Source organism: Bubalus bubalis, chromosome 14 (assembly GCF_019923935.1).
Source record: "Bubalus bubalis isolate 160015118507 breed Murrah chromosome 14, NDDB_SH_1, whole genome shotgun sequence".
NCBI lineage: Eukaryota > Metazoa > Chordata > Mammalia > Artiodactyla > Bovidae > Bubalus > Bubalus bubalis.
Genome location: NC_059170.1, coordinates 21670744 through 21684771, shown reverse-complemented (window position 1 = coordinate 21684771; position 14028 = coordinate 21670744). Strand labels below are relative to the sequence as shown.

The 14028-nt window shown below is 50.0% G+C and overlaps 1 protein-coding gene across 2 annotated transcripts in view; it reads right to left on the bottom strand.

The window, feature by feature from the left end:
* The window catches only part of NOL4L (nucleolar protein 4 like), a 131579-nt gene that overhangs the window by 54767 nt on the left and 62784 nt on the right, over positions 1–14028 (bottom strand). For both annotated transcript variants that reach the window (XM_044927741.2, XM_025263667.3), the window contains exon 4: positions 10018–10127. In XM_044927741.2, coding sequence (XP_044783676.1) covers positions 10018–10127 — 110 coding nt within the window. The remainder of the gene's footprint in view (positions 1–10017; positions 10128–14028) is intronic.

Sequence of the window (14028 nt, the reverse complement as noted above, 5' to 3'; positions counted from 1 at the left end):
TCCTCCCTATGTTTTCATCTTTTTTTGTCATTAAAAAAAGTCTTATAAACACCAAGAGGATTTTACCATTAAAAAACCTCATTTGCGCATTTTTGACTCTTTCTAGTGGAACTTAACCCATTTACATTTATTGTGATTTACTAGTGTTTGATCTTGTTCCTGTTAGTTTATCTATGTTTTCCATTCATTACAACTCTTTTTTGATTGCTTTTCCTTTTATTCTTTCACTTAATTACTCTTGCTTTGGTTGCTTTAATTACTTTCTTTGGTTCTGTTATTTTTCTCTAGCTATTTAGAAGTTCTACATTCTGTTTTTATTTTGTGAAGATTGTTGCTTAATTTTCAAGAAATACATCAGCTTTTTCATGAAGATGGTGTCGAAGGTAAAGGAAGCCCCTGCCCCTCCTGAAGCTGAAGCCAAAGGAAAGACTTTAAAGGCCAAGAAAGTAGTGATGAAAAGTATCCACAGCCATACAAAAAAGATCTGGACATCACCCAACTTCTGACAGCCCAAAACACTGCAGCTCAGAAGACAGCCAAATGTCCTCAGAAGAGCACCCCTAGGGGAAACAAGCTTGAGCACTATGCCATCATCGAGTTTCCCCTCACACCAAGTCAGCCATGAATAAGGCAGGGGATAACAACACACCAGGTTCACTGCAGATGCCAAGGCCAAAAACAAGCACCAGGCCGTGAAGAAGCTCCATGACACTGGCATGGCAGAGATCAACACCCTGATCAGGCCTAATGGAGGGAAGAAGGCTTCTGTACAGCTGGCCCCTGACTATGATGGTTTGGATGTTGCCAACAAAATTGGGATCACCTAAACTGAGTCTAGCTGGCTGTTTTTACTATTAAAATAAGAAGAACAAAAGAAACACATTAGAACCGCTGCTTCCTAAAAAGACTATTAAATCCTCGGACATGGCAAAGTTTCCATTCCGCTATTTCTCTCTTGAGCTCACATCTTGCCTGGGCTTCGGGGCAGCCTGAGGATGGGGAAGAAGGAGATCATTGTTGCCATCAAGTTTATATATAATTTTATTTGTTTATTTTTGGCTGTGCCGGGTCTTCACTGCTGCACGGGCTTTTCTCTAGTTGTAGAGAGCTGGGGCTACTCTAGTTTCGGTGCATGGGCTGGGCTCAGTAGTTGCTCCGTGGCATGTGGGATCTTTGAGGCCCAGGGATTGAACCCACGTCTCCTGCATTGGCAGGCACATTCTTTACCACTGAGCCACTAGGGGAGGCTGTCATCAAGCTATTAAATCTGGGTGCAGAGTCGGCATTGGCAGGTTCTCCACAGGTGAAAGTCCTACGAGTCAAGCACTGTTTAAGTAAGTGACAGGATCTCACTGCAACCCATCAACTGTGCTTCTTCTTTGGGTCTGCCCATTTTGGGGGGCCCTTCTGAGCAGGAAGAAGCCTGCGTATGTCCAGGAGAAAGGAAGCCATAAAGAGGGGTGAGGACTCAGAGAGAGAATGAGCAGATCCCTGTTTTAATCCCTCCCTGTCCCACAGCCTGGTCTAAAAGATTAAAAAAGAAAATGTGGCTAGCCCCAAAGTGGAAACCACCCAAATGGCCGCCAACGGATGAACGGGAATCAACAACGTGGTCTATTTATACAATGGAATAGCATGCAGCCATTAAAAGGAATGAGGTTTTGACACATGCTGCCACATGGTTGAGCCTTGGAAACAACACGCTAAATGAAATAAGCCAGACACAGAAGGACAAATAATGTGATTCCACTTAGAAGAGGTACTTGGACAGTCAAATTTAGAAAGTGAAACAGTGGTTACCAGCGGCTGGGGGTGGGAGGAATTATTGCTTAACAGTTACAGAGTTTCTGTCTGGGGTGATGAAAAATTTTGGAAATAGGGGTAATGATTGCATAACATCATGAATGTACTTGATGCCACTGAACTATACACTTAAAATGATTAAAGTGGCACATTTCACATTTTGCCACAATTAAGAATGTGAATGTCGAGAGCTTTTCAGAGCGGGCTTGTTTCCCTCTCCACTAAGGAAGATGGGAACCTAAGAAAGTTTCACATGTGGAATGTGCTCCTTTCCTGCCCCCAATCCTTGCCTGGCTCCCCAGTGCTGACTGGGGAAAGGGCTCTCTCGTGACCTCCCTTCTAAGAGGCACATGTGCTGAGTCCCTTCGCCTCCTCTTTCTTCTTCCTTCTCCCCCTTTTCCCAAATTGGCTCTGGCCTTCCCCAGCCCAGGTCCTCCTAGAGCTGTTATCCCTCAGCATTCCTCACCTGGACCTTCTGGGCTGGTCCAAATCTCATTTTAAAATAAGCAAGTGTCCCCTGAACCGCCTGGCAGGTTCCTGGTCTCTTCCTGTTTCTGTTTTCTTATCCTGGATTACAGTTCCACGGCCACTGTCTTGTCCTCTCTACTAAGAAGAGCTCCTGGAGACCAGCTATGCTGTCTTATTCATCTTCGTGGCCCAAGAACAATCTTGGACAAGGTCCTTCACTGTGTCTACTGAACCAAGTTTGCATAATAAGATTACCATCAACAGCACCAGAGGTCACGGAGGCTTCCTCTGTGCTTCTAAGGTGCCCCAGCGCTGGGCTGCGCGCTGCACCTGCTTTGTGTCATTTAACTCTTGGGCTAAATCTGTGAGGTGTACTGATATTATACTGTTATTACTCTCAAGTAACAGGAGAAAAGGGCCCTGGTTGCTTAGATGGTAAAGAATCCACCTGCCAAGCAGGAGACTCGAGTTCGATCCCTGGGTCGGGAAGATCCCCTGGAGGAGGAAATAGCAACCCACTCCAATATTCTTGCCTGGGAAACCCAAGGACAGAGGACCCAGCAGGCTACAGTCCTTGAGGTTGGGACGCAACGGAGCAAGTAAACAACAACAGGAGGAGGAAAAAGGAGCCCGGAGAGGTGAAGTGATTAGCTCCAAGTTACACAGCTGGTAGGTAGAACTGGGACTGCCACTCCAGGGTCTTTGGTGGGTGGGCTGGAATCTTGGCTGACAGCAGTGCTGCTCCACACCGCCTCCTGAAAGGAGCAGGAGGGCCAGTACTCTGGGGGACCCCCGGCTCTCTGGGCAGGGACTACCCTGCAGGCCCCACATCTAGGGGATGGGGGAGGGAAGTCTGCCCTTCCTTCTCCAACCTCCAAGACCCAGGGAAAACTCTGGGCCAGGGGAGAGCTGCAGAGGAGAGGGAGGCAGAGGTTAATGGAGACAAATAAGAGCCTCCATCACGCGGGTTTAAACAATGGAGCGCTGCGCCGCTTCACACACTGCTGGGAGAACCATTAAAACCATTAGCGGGACATTAGTGCTGCTCCAAGAATTGAAGAGAGGGAGGCGGGAGGCGAAGGAAGGTGCTGACAGGCTTCCCACTCTGAAAGGAGCAAGGAGTTGGGGAGGGAGGGTGGCCAGGGGTTGCCCTGGGGAAGTTGCTAAGCCTCCCGGGGTCCCAGTCTCTGCTTCTATAAAATGAAAGTGTATGTCGGGGAAGGAACACATGATTTGTCTTTCTCCTTGGGATCTGGATCTGATTTCTACAATGGGGTCTTGGTTCAAACACTGTGATCTCAGGAAAGATCAGGTTCATATCCCCTATAACATGGATATCAAATTCTATATGTACCCCAGCAGGTAACTGGGCATTCACAAGGCAGGAGGAGACCTCCACCCCACCCAGGCCCCCTACCAAACCCCTCCTTCCCACTTTTCCTTAAGCTTCATTTCAGGCGGCTCCCAGTTCCCAATCCAAACAAAGCTCTCTGCCTGCTCTGCCAGCATCTCTGCCAAGGGCGTTTTTTCTCTCCACTAGCCCCGCCAGCGACCCGGTGCTCAGGACCCAGGTGACCCACCATCTCGGATTCTAAGGAGAACACCCTCACCCAAGAAGTCCATGGAGAAGTAGGGCATGTGGCTGTGGCAGGGGCACAGGTTTGGATGGAAAAGATTTGAGTTGCAGTTCATGTTAGAGGTTGTGTGACCTTGAGCAAATACGGAAACTTCTTGAGCCTCAGCTACTAAACCAGCAAGATGAGGATGATAATGTGACCCTGTTGAGCTGGGAGGGTGAGGGGTGATGTTTGTAAAGGGCTGGACACAGAACAGGTGCCTGAAACGGCATCCACTCTGCTTCCCTGTCCCTCCTCTGCTCCACCTCTAAGCGCTTCTACAGACCCCAGAATGTTGATTTTGATTTTCCTTGTCTCTTTCACTGGGCTGTGAGAGGCAGCAGGGCAGAGAGACTGTTCACCCCTGTCTCCTTAGCACCTGCCAGCTCAGGTGTATGATGGATGGATGGATAGATGGATGGGGGGGGATACGAGTGAGGAATGAGTGAGTGACAAGAGAATTATAAGATCAGCTTATCTGGTAGGTGGAAACATCAAGGCTTGGAGAGTAAAGAGACTGAATAATACAGGAAAGCAAAGCGGGTTGTAAAATGGTACGTACAGGATAATTCCATTTTCTATTCAGTAGTCTGGAAGGTTGAACACCAAAATATTCAGTGATCCAGGTGGTGGGAGGATGGTGATTTTTATCACCCTGCTTTTGTTTTTTGGTGACAGAGGCCAGATGTATTTGTGTAATTTTTTTTCAGTATGAAAAATAGAATAAAATGAGACAGAAAACAAAACCAGCATCTACATGAAGAGATCCTAACACTCCCCTTGGTACATCTTGCACACAGCACTGAAAAGGAATTTGAAAGATCAGCGGCTGGGGGTGCACTTGCTGGCCACCTCTGGCCTTATGAATGTGGCCTGCACCCCTCCCTGGGACCCCATCTTATCAGAAGAATGCTTTGGAACATTCTTCATGACAGTCCACATCTCATGAGATCTTCACACCCAGCCCCCTACAAGAAAACACATTCGTCATTGGTAAAACTAAATGTGATTTCAGTTGTATATCTTCATGATGCTTTCCCAAATAAGGGAAAAAAAAAACCTGACTTTATCGGGTGCCCCTCGCCTATTTTCAGCTCTTTGTGGCCACCGAAATGACAGCTTGTGGGGGATCTTGTGTCTTAGGATGGAGGTCCCGGGAGGGTGGACCTAAATGTCCCACATGTTGAGATGCCATAATAAATATTCACTGCATTGGATCAGATGTCAATATTCTGTTTGGTTCCTGTGAACATTATTATTGGAATTCCCAGGTGACGGTAGTGGTAAAGAACGCCCCTGCCAATGCAGGAGACGTAAGAGACATGGGTTTGATCTCTAGGTTGGGATGATCCCCTGGAGGAGGCAATGGCAACCCGCTCTATTATTCTTGCTTGGAGAACCCTATGGACAGAGGAGCCCAGCAGGCTACAGCCCATGGGGTGGCAAAGAGCTGGACATGACTGAAGTGACTTCAGCACGTACACATGAACATTATTATTAGATTTTCACATTACCTAATATCCTCTGCAGAGAAAGACCCATTTCTCAGCACATTAATCCAACACAACTGGACAAAGGTAACATGATTCCGTCCAGTTCACAAACAAACCCCACCACCTGTTCATTGTCTGCTCAAAGCCGAGGGAGGGGAAAATGTCCTCCTTGCCTTACTGTTGTAATGTCTCCTGGATACCTAATGCTAGGAAAAAATGAATTCTTAGGTTCTTCTCACTCAGAGATTTTAGATGTAGAGCTTTGTTCAGTGTTCATAAAATATCATTCATCCCAGCTGCTGTTATTTACAATTGGGTTTATCTTCCATTCCAGCCTTCATGAATGATGTGCAGACACTAACAGGTGTCTTCTGTTGGCAGGCCGTTCGGGGTCAGAGGGATGCTGCAGCGAATGAAACGAGTCCCAAAGCCTTGTCTCGGGACATGGTGTTTGATGGCAGCAGAGCCAGACCCGTGCTGCACTGGGACAGGGAGCCATTCGCCCACTCAAAGGGGAGCCCTGCTCTGACATCACTACAGAAGTGTTAGCCACCTAGTCATGTCCCACTCTTTGCAAACCCACGGGCTATAGCCTGCTAGGCTCCTCTGTCCATGGGGTTCTCCAGGCAAGAATACTGGAGTGGGTTGCCATTCCCTTCTCCAGGGGATCTTCCCGACTCAAGGATCAAACCTGGGTATCCTGCATTGCAGGCAGATTCCTTATGGTCTGAGTCGTCTAAGCCACTAGGGAAGCTACATTTTCGCTACAGGAAAGAAGCTACCAATTCAAGTAAGTGTATCTTTAGTTTTCAACTCAAGCTGAAAAATCAAAGACACCTGGGTCCTTGGCCCTTCCTTGCTGCTGCAGATAAATAACCTGGCGAGCAGTGTGACTTCTTGTTTTACCACGTGCCTGGCTATTGAGCCGGGATCACGGTGCTGGTTGAAAGGCTGAGGCCTTGAGCGCTCACTGCAGTGCGTGCAGGGTGGGAGGCTGACAGCTGGAGGGCCCCAGGTGGAAGGGCCTCCTCACACACACCGCCTCTCCTGCCAGGCGTGTGCAAGGAGGGTCTGCATTTTTACCTTCTACCACACACTGGAGAAGGTTGGGGACATTCAGAGGGCCCCAGTTTGGGAAACCAGGGATGGAGGTGAAGAACAGTCAACTCCACTGTCAACTCAGGCCACCTCAATCTCAGCTTCAGCCCCAACCCCCTGGGGACAAACACCTCCCACACTCCCTCTCTATCAGAGTAGCCTGAACCTCATCAGGGCGACTTATCCATGAACTTCCATTCATTCACAGACGACCATCAAGCGCTTACATGCTGGACTTCCTTGGTGGACCAGTGGTTAAGAATCCACCTGTCATATATTCAGAGAAAAACATGGCCCGAAAAGATCCATGCACCCCAGTGTTCACTGCAGCGCTGTTTACAGCAGTCAAGACATGGAAGCAGCCTAAATGTCCATCAACAGAGGAGTGGATAAAGAAGACGTACATGTGCACAATGGAATATTACTCAGCCATTAAAAAGAATGAGACAAGGCCATTTGCAGCAACATGAATGGACCTAGAGAATGTCAAAATGAGTGAAGTAAGCCAGACGGCGAAGGAGAAATATCACATGACGTCCCTTATATGTGGAATCGAAAATGATATAAACAAACTTACTTACAAAACAGAAAAGAGACTCACAGACTTAGGAAACGAACTCATGGTTGCTGGGGGTGGTGGGTCGGAAGGGATTGTTAGGAACTTGGGAATGTCCTGTACACACTGCTTGCTGTATTTAAAATGGATAACAACAAAGATCTACTGTAGAGCACAGGGAATTCTTCTCAGTGTTATGTGCCAACCTGGATGGGAGTGGGGTTTGGGGGCGAGTGGATACATATGTATGGCTGAGCCTTTCTGCTGTTCACCTGAAACTATCACATTGTTAATCGGCTATACCCCAATACAAAATGTTTTTAGTGTTAAAAAAATAATAATTAAAAAAAAAGAATCTGCCTGCCAATGCAGGGGACACAGGTTTCATCCCTGGTCAGGGAAGATTCCACAAGCCTGTGTGCCCCAACTACTGAGCCCGTGCTCTGCAACGAGAAGCCACCACACTAAGAAGCCCACATGTCACAACTAGAGAAAGCCCAGCAACGAAGACCCAGAGCAGCCATAAATAAATAAATAAAGTGTTAAAAGTGCTTACATGCCCAATGCTGTGCTTCTCCCACATTTCTTTAGCTTCAGAACTGCTCACACTCTCTGCACCAGCCATACCAGCCTCTCAAATTGTCCTCCCTCAAGCCACAGGGCCTTTGCACAAGCTGTTTCCTCAGACTGGTGCTCTCTACCCTGAAGATTTAACTCAGCTCAAGCCTCCTCTTCTGAGGTAAACCTTCCTGACGCCTGTGTTGGTCCCCCCATCGTGCCCATCTAACTACTCATGGCACCACGTGTCTCCTGCCTGGCACTTGTCACAGCTGTACCCATGATGGCTGGTTAATCTCTCCCCCAACTCTGCTGCCTGCTATGACCTTAGCACTTGTGTGTGACTTTTTCATTAGTGTCTGTCTCCCCCCAGATCATAAGAAGAGCTGGGAATGGTGCTGTCTTTGGTCATCCCTAGAGCCTGGCTCTTGGAGTAGGGCTCCATAAATATTTGTTAAATGACTGAATCCTTGTCAATGCACCTAACCAGCTTCCCTGGTGGCTCAGACAGTAATGAATCTGCCTGCAATGCAGTAGACCCAGGTTTGATCCCTGGGTTGGGAAGATCTCCTGGAGAAGGAAATGGCAACCCACTCCAGTATTCTTGCCTGGAGAATCCCATGGATGGAGGAACCTGGCAGGCTACGGTCCACGGGGTCACAAAGAGTTGGACACAACTGAGCAACTAACACACAAACACACACCCCCCAGTCTTAATTCCTCTTGGGTTCATGCATGTTAAGTCACATTAGTCATGTCCAACTCTTTGCATCCCTATGGACTGTAACCCGCCAGGCTCCTCTGTCCATGGGATTCTCCGGGCAAGAATACTGGAGTGGGCTGCCATGCCCTCCTCCCGGGTATCTTCCCGACCCAGGGATGGAACCCGTGCCTCTGACCTCTCCAGCACTGGTAGGCAGGCTCAGTACCACCAGCACCACCTGGGAAACCCCTTAGTGCCCCAGAGACAGCAGGAGTTCCTATAACCAAATGAAACATACCGAGATCCGTTCATGAGGGATCCCAGTGTGGTGTACTGACCACGGCCGGCTCTGGCGGTGAACTGGGCTCAAGCGCCGTTTTGTGGGGAAAAGAAAAGCCGTGGGGCTGAACTCCTGCTGTTTGGCTGTTTTGAGTGCCTTTGTGCTTCACCCCGTGTAGTGGTGCTTAGATTTTATAACTGTTGCTTCTGTTAGAGCAACACCCTTATAACTGGCATTTTCTGCACAAAACAACTTTGAGGTTTTGAGTGGAAAACCCGACACCATTATCCCAGCTGTTTTTGAAGTTTCTTAGGGATGCGACCATCATAGAAAAGAGAACATCTCAGATGAAAAGACGGGAGAGACGCAAACAACTCCACCACCCAGAGCCCAGCTTACTTCATCCTCCCTTTTGAGGCTGTGGGGATGGGAGGGCCACCACACCTCCTCCTCAGGGCAATGCAGAACTCAAGCCAAACGGCTCAGATCCTCAGACCCCAGCCCCAGATGCTACCTGAGCACCTCCAGCTACATCCCCTCAGAGCCGACAGCAGACCTGTCAGCCTCCTCGGCCGACACACACCCAGGTTGTCAAGGAGACCAGCCACATCCCGGATGGAATGCACCCAGGGCTGGAAGTCAGACTTCCAACGGAGGAGAAAACAACCCATTCCCCTAGTCGGGCCTCAAAGATACGGCAGGTTCAAACGTCACAGCTGATGAGAAAGCTTGAAGCAGGAGGTGAGACACTCTGACTCTGGGTTGGAGCAGTGGTCGGGGAGGGGGGTGGCACTCACCCAGTCTTTCTCTGAAAGACAGTCAGGCTACACGCCTTGCAAAGGCCTAGAAGGTGGGCTGTGGAGGGAGGTGGGCAGGAGCAGTTTTCTTTTCACAGCCTGTTTCCATGGTGCCTGACAGCCCTGGGCAATCCACAGCTGGGGAGTCCTGGACAGCCCAGGGAGGCAGGGGGTGCGGGCAGGGCCTTATCTCAGGGCCTTATCTCACGCTGGGCCACCCTCCCCGGCTCACCCTCCAGGCCCGCCGGGTCCCCAAGAGTGACAGAGGCTACAGGCAGGCGTGGCCTCCCTCTCGCCTCCCCAGGGCAAGGAGACGAGTGGCGCAGTAGAGGGCAGAGCAGGGCAAGGGCAAGCCGAGAGCCAAGGCCAGCAGCTCTCACCCCTCCCACTTCCACCCCCTTACCCCTGCCCTTCAGGAAGGCTTCCCCGAAGACCTGGCAGGGCGGTCTGCCCAGCAGACCTTCTCACTAGGAACGCGTTCCTTCCCTCCTCTCAGCCCGGACTGCCCGGCCCAGATAAGCAGATAAGGGCCTCTTTGGTTTCCAGTGTGTTTACTCAGGCTGTGGCCCCACATCTTGGAAAGGCTCAACCACATCCAGGCAAGTTAGGACGCCTCCGGTGGGGCGAGGGGGACGGATGCCTTACCTGCTCCTGGGAATTCATCACGCGCAACTTCATCTGTTTCAGGTACGTGGAGGTGAGGGGCATGTTGTAATCAATGATCCCGGAGACCAGAGGAGACGGAGGCTCGTTTTCTGGTGGAGAGAAGAAAAGGAAGTCCCTTTCAGCCTGTGCGGGGGGCCACCAGCAGCCTGGCACCCACGGGGGGAACCCAACACGGGGCCCGGGGAGGAGGCCAGGCGGGCAGGCGGTCTCTGACTCATGGAGCACCCACTGTATCTGGCCCGTGGATGTGGACTGCATGGTGCTGAGAGTGTTTCTCAACTAAGTAACCGTGTTTAGTAAGAGAGGTCACAGTTGAAAATTGGGGATTTCTGGCTTCTTTGAAAAATGGAAGGTCTGGCTACACAGGGCCTTCACTCTCACATGGCAAACACCCACTGCAGCTGAGCCTCTCCTTTTAGACAGTGCTCGAGGGCTCTGTTCTGCTGCAGTGTCCACCTGTTCCTATTGCCCTGCACACTTGCACTCAACGATGATGCTTGCCAGGCCCTTGAAGTCAAATGCCACTCACATGCCACACTGCCCCACGCTGACCCTCACCCCCAACAGCATCCTCCCTAAAGCCGCCAGGGACCACCTGGCTCACGGGTCTGGGCCAGGCCTCCAGTCCACCCAAATTCTAGTTCCTCTTTAATCACATGGAGAGGAGCATTGTTCCTCCCTTTTATTGCTTTCTTGTCCTGAAGATCAAAGTAACGCATATTCCTTTTGTAGAGCATTTGCAAAGTGTGGAAAGATGTGAAGAAAAAAAAAAAGTCCATAATTGCACCAAGCAGCTTGGCATATGCTTCTGTTTATTTTTTCCTCTGTGATTTCTTTTTTACGTACTTGATATCATAATGCATACCGAGAACAGCAGTCTGCTTTGAAACCTTTTTTTTTTTGCTTAGCATTTTGTCATAGGCATTTCCCCTACCATCAAAAATCTTGTTTTGCTTTGCAAATATAATTTTTATATCCCTGTATTGTTTTATCATATGTTCTGTAAGTTACTCCCTTATGATTGGCTACTTAGGCTATTTGCTATCAGGGGCTACATATAAACACTAATGGGAACATCTCTGTACGTGAAAACTGGTCTGTATTTGCGGTCATTTCCTTTTTAGACCAGATTCCAAAACATGGAATTCATGGGTCAAATGGTAGGAATATTTAACAACTTTTTATGTTTTTCCTTAACCTCAACCCAGAGACATGTGGGATCTTAGTTAGAACAAGGGATCTTAGTTAGAACAAGTTAGTTATAGGACAAGGGTCGAACCCACGTCTCCTGCACTGGAAGCGTGGAGTCTTAACCACTGGCAAGTCCCTACTCAATGACTCTTGAAAATGTCTGGTCACGCTGCCTTCTGCAAAGGCTCCTGCAGTGGGCCCAGCCTGCCACTATGCTGTGCATCTTAGGTGCCACTGTGGGTGCCATTTAGGAGCGACTGCAATGGCGCAGGAGTAAGTCAACTAGACCGGAAGCATGATTCAAGGGAAGCCCATTGCCACTCTTTCCAGTCCAGCCTCCCCTTCAGATGTCTGCTGCTGTGACCAAGCTGGAAACCCTGAAGCCACCTGCTGGGACCCGTCACACAAAGCAGGGCCTCATTTCATCCTTTAGTCATTTGACCTGGCTTCACCCTCTGTCTGGGGAGTCATCGTGTTTACCTGTTTTCTGGCTGCCTCCTCCCCCAGCCTCCAAGGGCGCCGGGCCTTTGACCCAAGTCCTCCTTGGCGCCTAGTTCTATCTGTGGGCTGGGGTTGGAGTGGCGTGAGAAGTAGGGGCGACTTTCCGATGAGCTGAAGCCTGCCTGCCGCCACTGGCACCACGCCCAGGAGGACGGGCTGGAGGGAAGTCGGTAACCGGTGGGTTGGAGGAAGGCAGGGATCTGCTGAAGCTGCCACTCAGAGCCAGAGCCCAGGCCGGCAGGCCCCCACAACCTTGAAAACACTGCTGAGTGAAAGAAGCTAGATGCCACGGGACAAACACTGGGGGATTCCATGTGGATGCGGCAGCTGGAACAGGCATGTTCACACAGACAGAAAGTAGAAGAGGGGCTACCAGAGCCGGGGCATCTGGGGATGGGAAGTTACTGCTTCATGGGGCTGCAGGTTCTGTTTGGCAGGATGAAGAGTTTTGGAAAATAGATGGTGGTGATGACTGCTGGGCAGTAAGTATAACTATAATGCCACTGAGTTGTACACTTAAAATGTATTAAAATGGCAAGTTTTGCATTATGTTTTACCACAATAAAGAAAAATGGCTCCCGCAAACAAGAGAGCAAAACTAGCCAGGGGGCACCAGGGCAGTTCCTACTTGGCGAGGATAGAACAGCCCCACAGAGAGAACAGGGTCCACGCATCTTGAGGTGGTGCCCTTCTGGTGACTGTACTGCTTGAATAACATTTTCTATCAAGTTTTTTAAAAACGCAGAGCTTCGTTTTGCTATTTTTTTTCCTTAAGAAAAAAAAAAAAATGTGGCCGCGCTGTGCGGCTTGTGGAAGGAGTTTAGTTCCCAGACCAGGGATTGAACCCAGTCCCCTGCAGTGGAAGCAGTGAGTCCTAATCGATGGACCACCAAAGGAAGCCGTTGTTGAGTTTTTGAAAGCCATGTTGTCATATGCAGAAATATTTGTTCTTCCAGGACTCACAAACAGGGAGTCTTAGGAACTGGCTTGAAAAATGGGCCAAACTTTTCCTTCTATTAAGGGAGCCCCTCCTGGTTCTGTGGCAGAGGGCTTTTCTGACACAGCACACACTGGCCCCACCGGCACAGACGCCCAGTGCTGTGGGGAAACTAGAATTCGTTTTTGTGATTGTGGGTTCTCTTCTTCTTGCTGCCCCACCATCTACCCAGACCTGACCTCTTCAACCCGGGGCAGGGGGCACGCTGGGACCTGCCCACCCCCTTACCCCCCACCCCCGCAATTCCACGAGGCCGGACGCACTGTGTGAGGCAGACCCCTCAGCCACAGAGATGATGTCATTCGAAAGAGCCATGGTTCCTGTTTTGGAGTGAGCGTCTTCAGATGGAGAATGTGGCCGTTTGCGTTTTGTTTCCTCAGAGACAAAGCTGTCCGCTGAGAAGTTGCTGGACAACGTGGTACGTGAGAAGGGCCCCCCACCCTAAGGGTCCCTGGTCAGAGCCTCAGATGAAGACTTCATCAGGTGACGTGGAGGCGTCCTCTGCGTTTCGTTGTCCTAAGAGGCCGGACACTGTATTCCTTTACCAATGGTCACCCGTGTCCTGCCTGAAATGCTGTGAATCCTTACAAAGAGGTAACTTAAGAAAAAAAACAGGGCCTTCCCTGGCAGTCCAGTGGTTAAGACTCCACACTTCTACTGCAGCGGGTGAGGGTTCCATTCCTGGTCTGGGAACTAAGATCCTTTGCGCCTGGCAGCACGGTCAGGAAAAAAAAAAAAAAAAAGTAATATGAAAAATATAAAAATAAATAAATAAAAAGAAAAAATTCAAAGCCAAGGTTCAGCTTAGTTTAGGGCAGGGAAAAACCCACAATGGCTGGGAAGGTGCTCTTGGGAAGTGGGAGAAGGCCTTGGCCTGTTCCCTCCGCAGCACGTCCACAGTTCAGAAACTGCTTCTGGTGCCCAGAGGTGAGCCAGGAGAGCTCAGGAAGAGGAGGTTGAATGCCCTCGTCGGCTGGGGGCGGGGGGGCAGGGGGGTGGAGTAGAGCAGGACACCCTGGGCACAGGCGAATCCATCAGAGATCCGTGTGCCGTGAAATGCTTGCGTCCGCAGTTCCAGAAGTGAGGGCTCTGTCAGGGAGGCAGGACCTTGGCAGGCGGGAGACATTCCCAGGGAGGGAACGCGACAGGGAGCTGGCTGTGGGAGGTCAGGGCTCGGGCCACACCGCAGCCAAGAGACAGGCAGGCAGGTTTTTGGCAGCAAGGGAGCTGCATGGTTCTGGGAGTGATAAGCACCACACACATAGACTTATAGGAAGGAGCTAAGGAACAGGGCCAGTGGG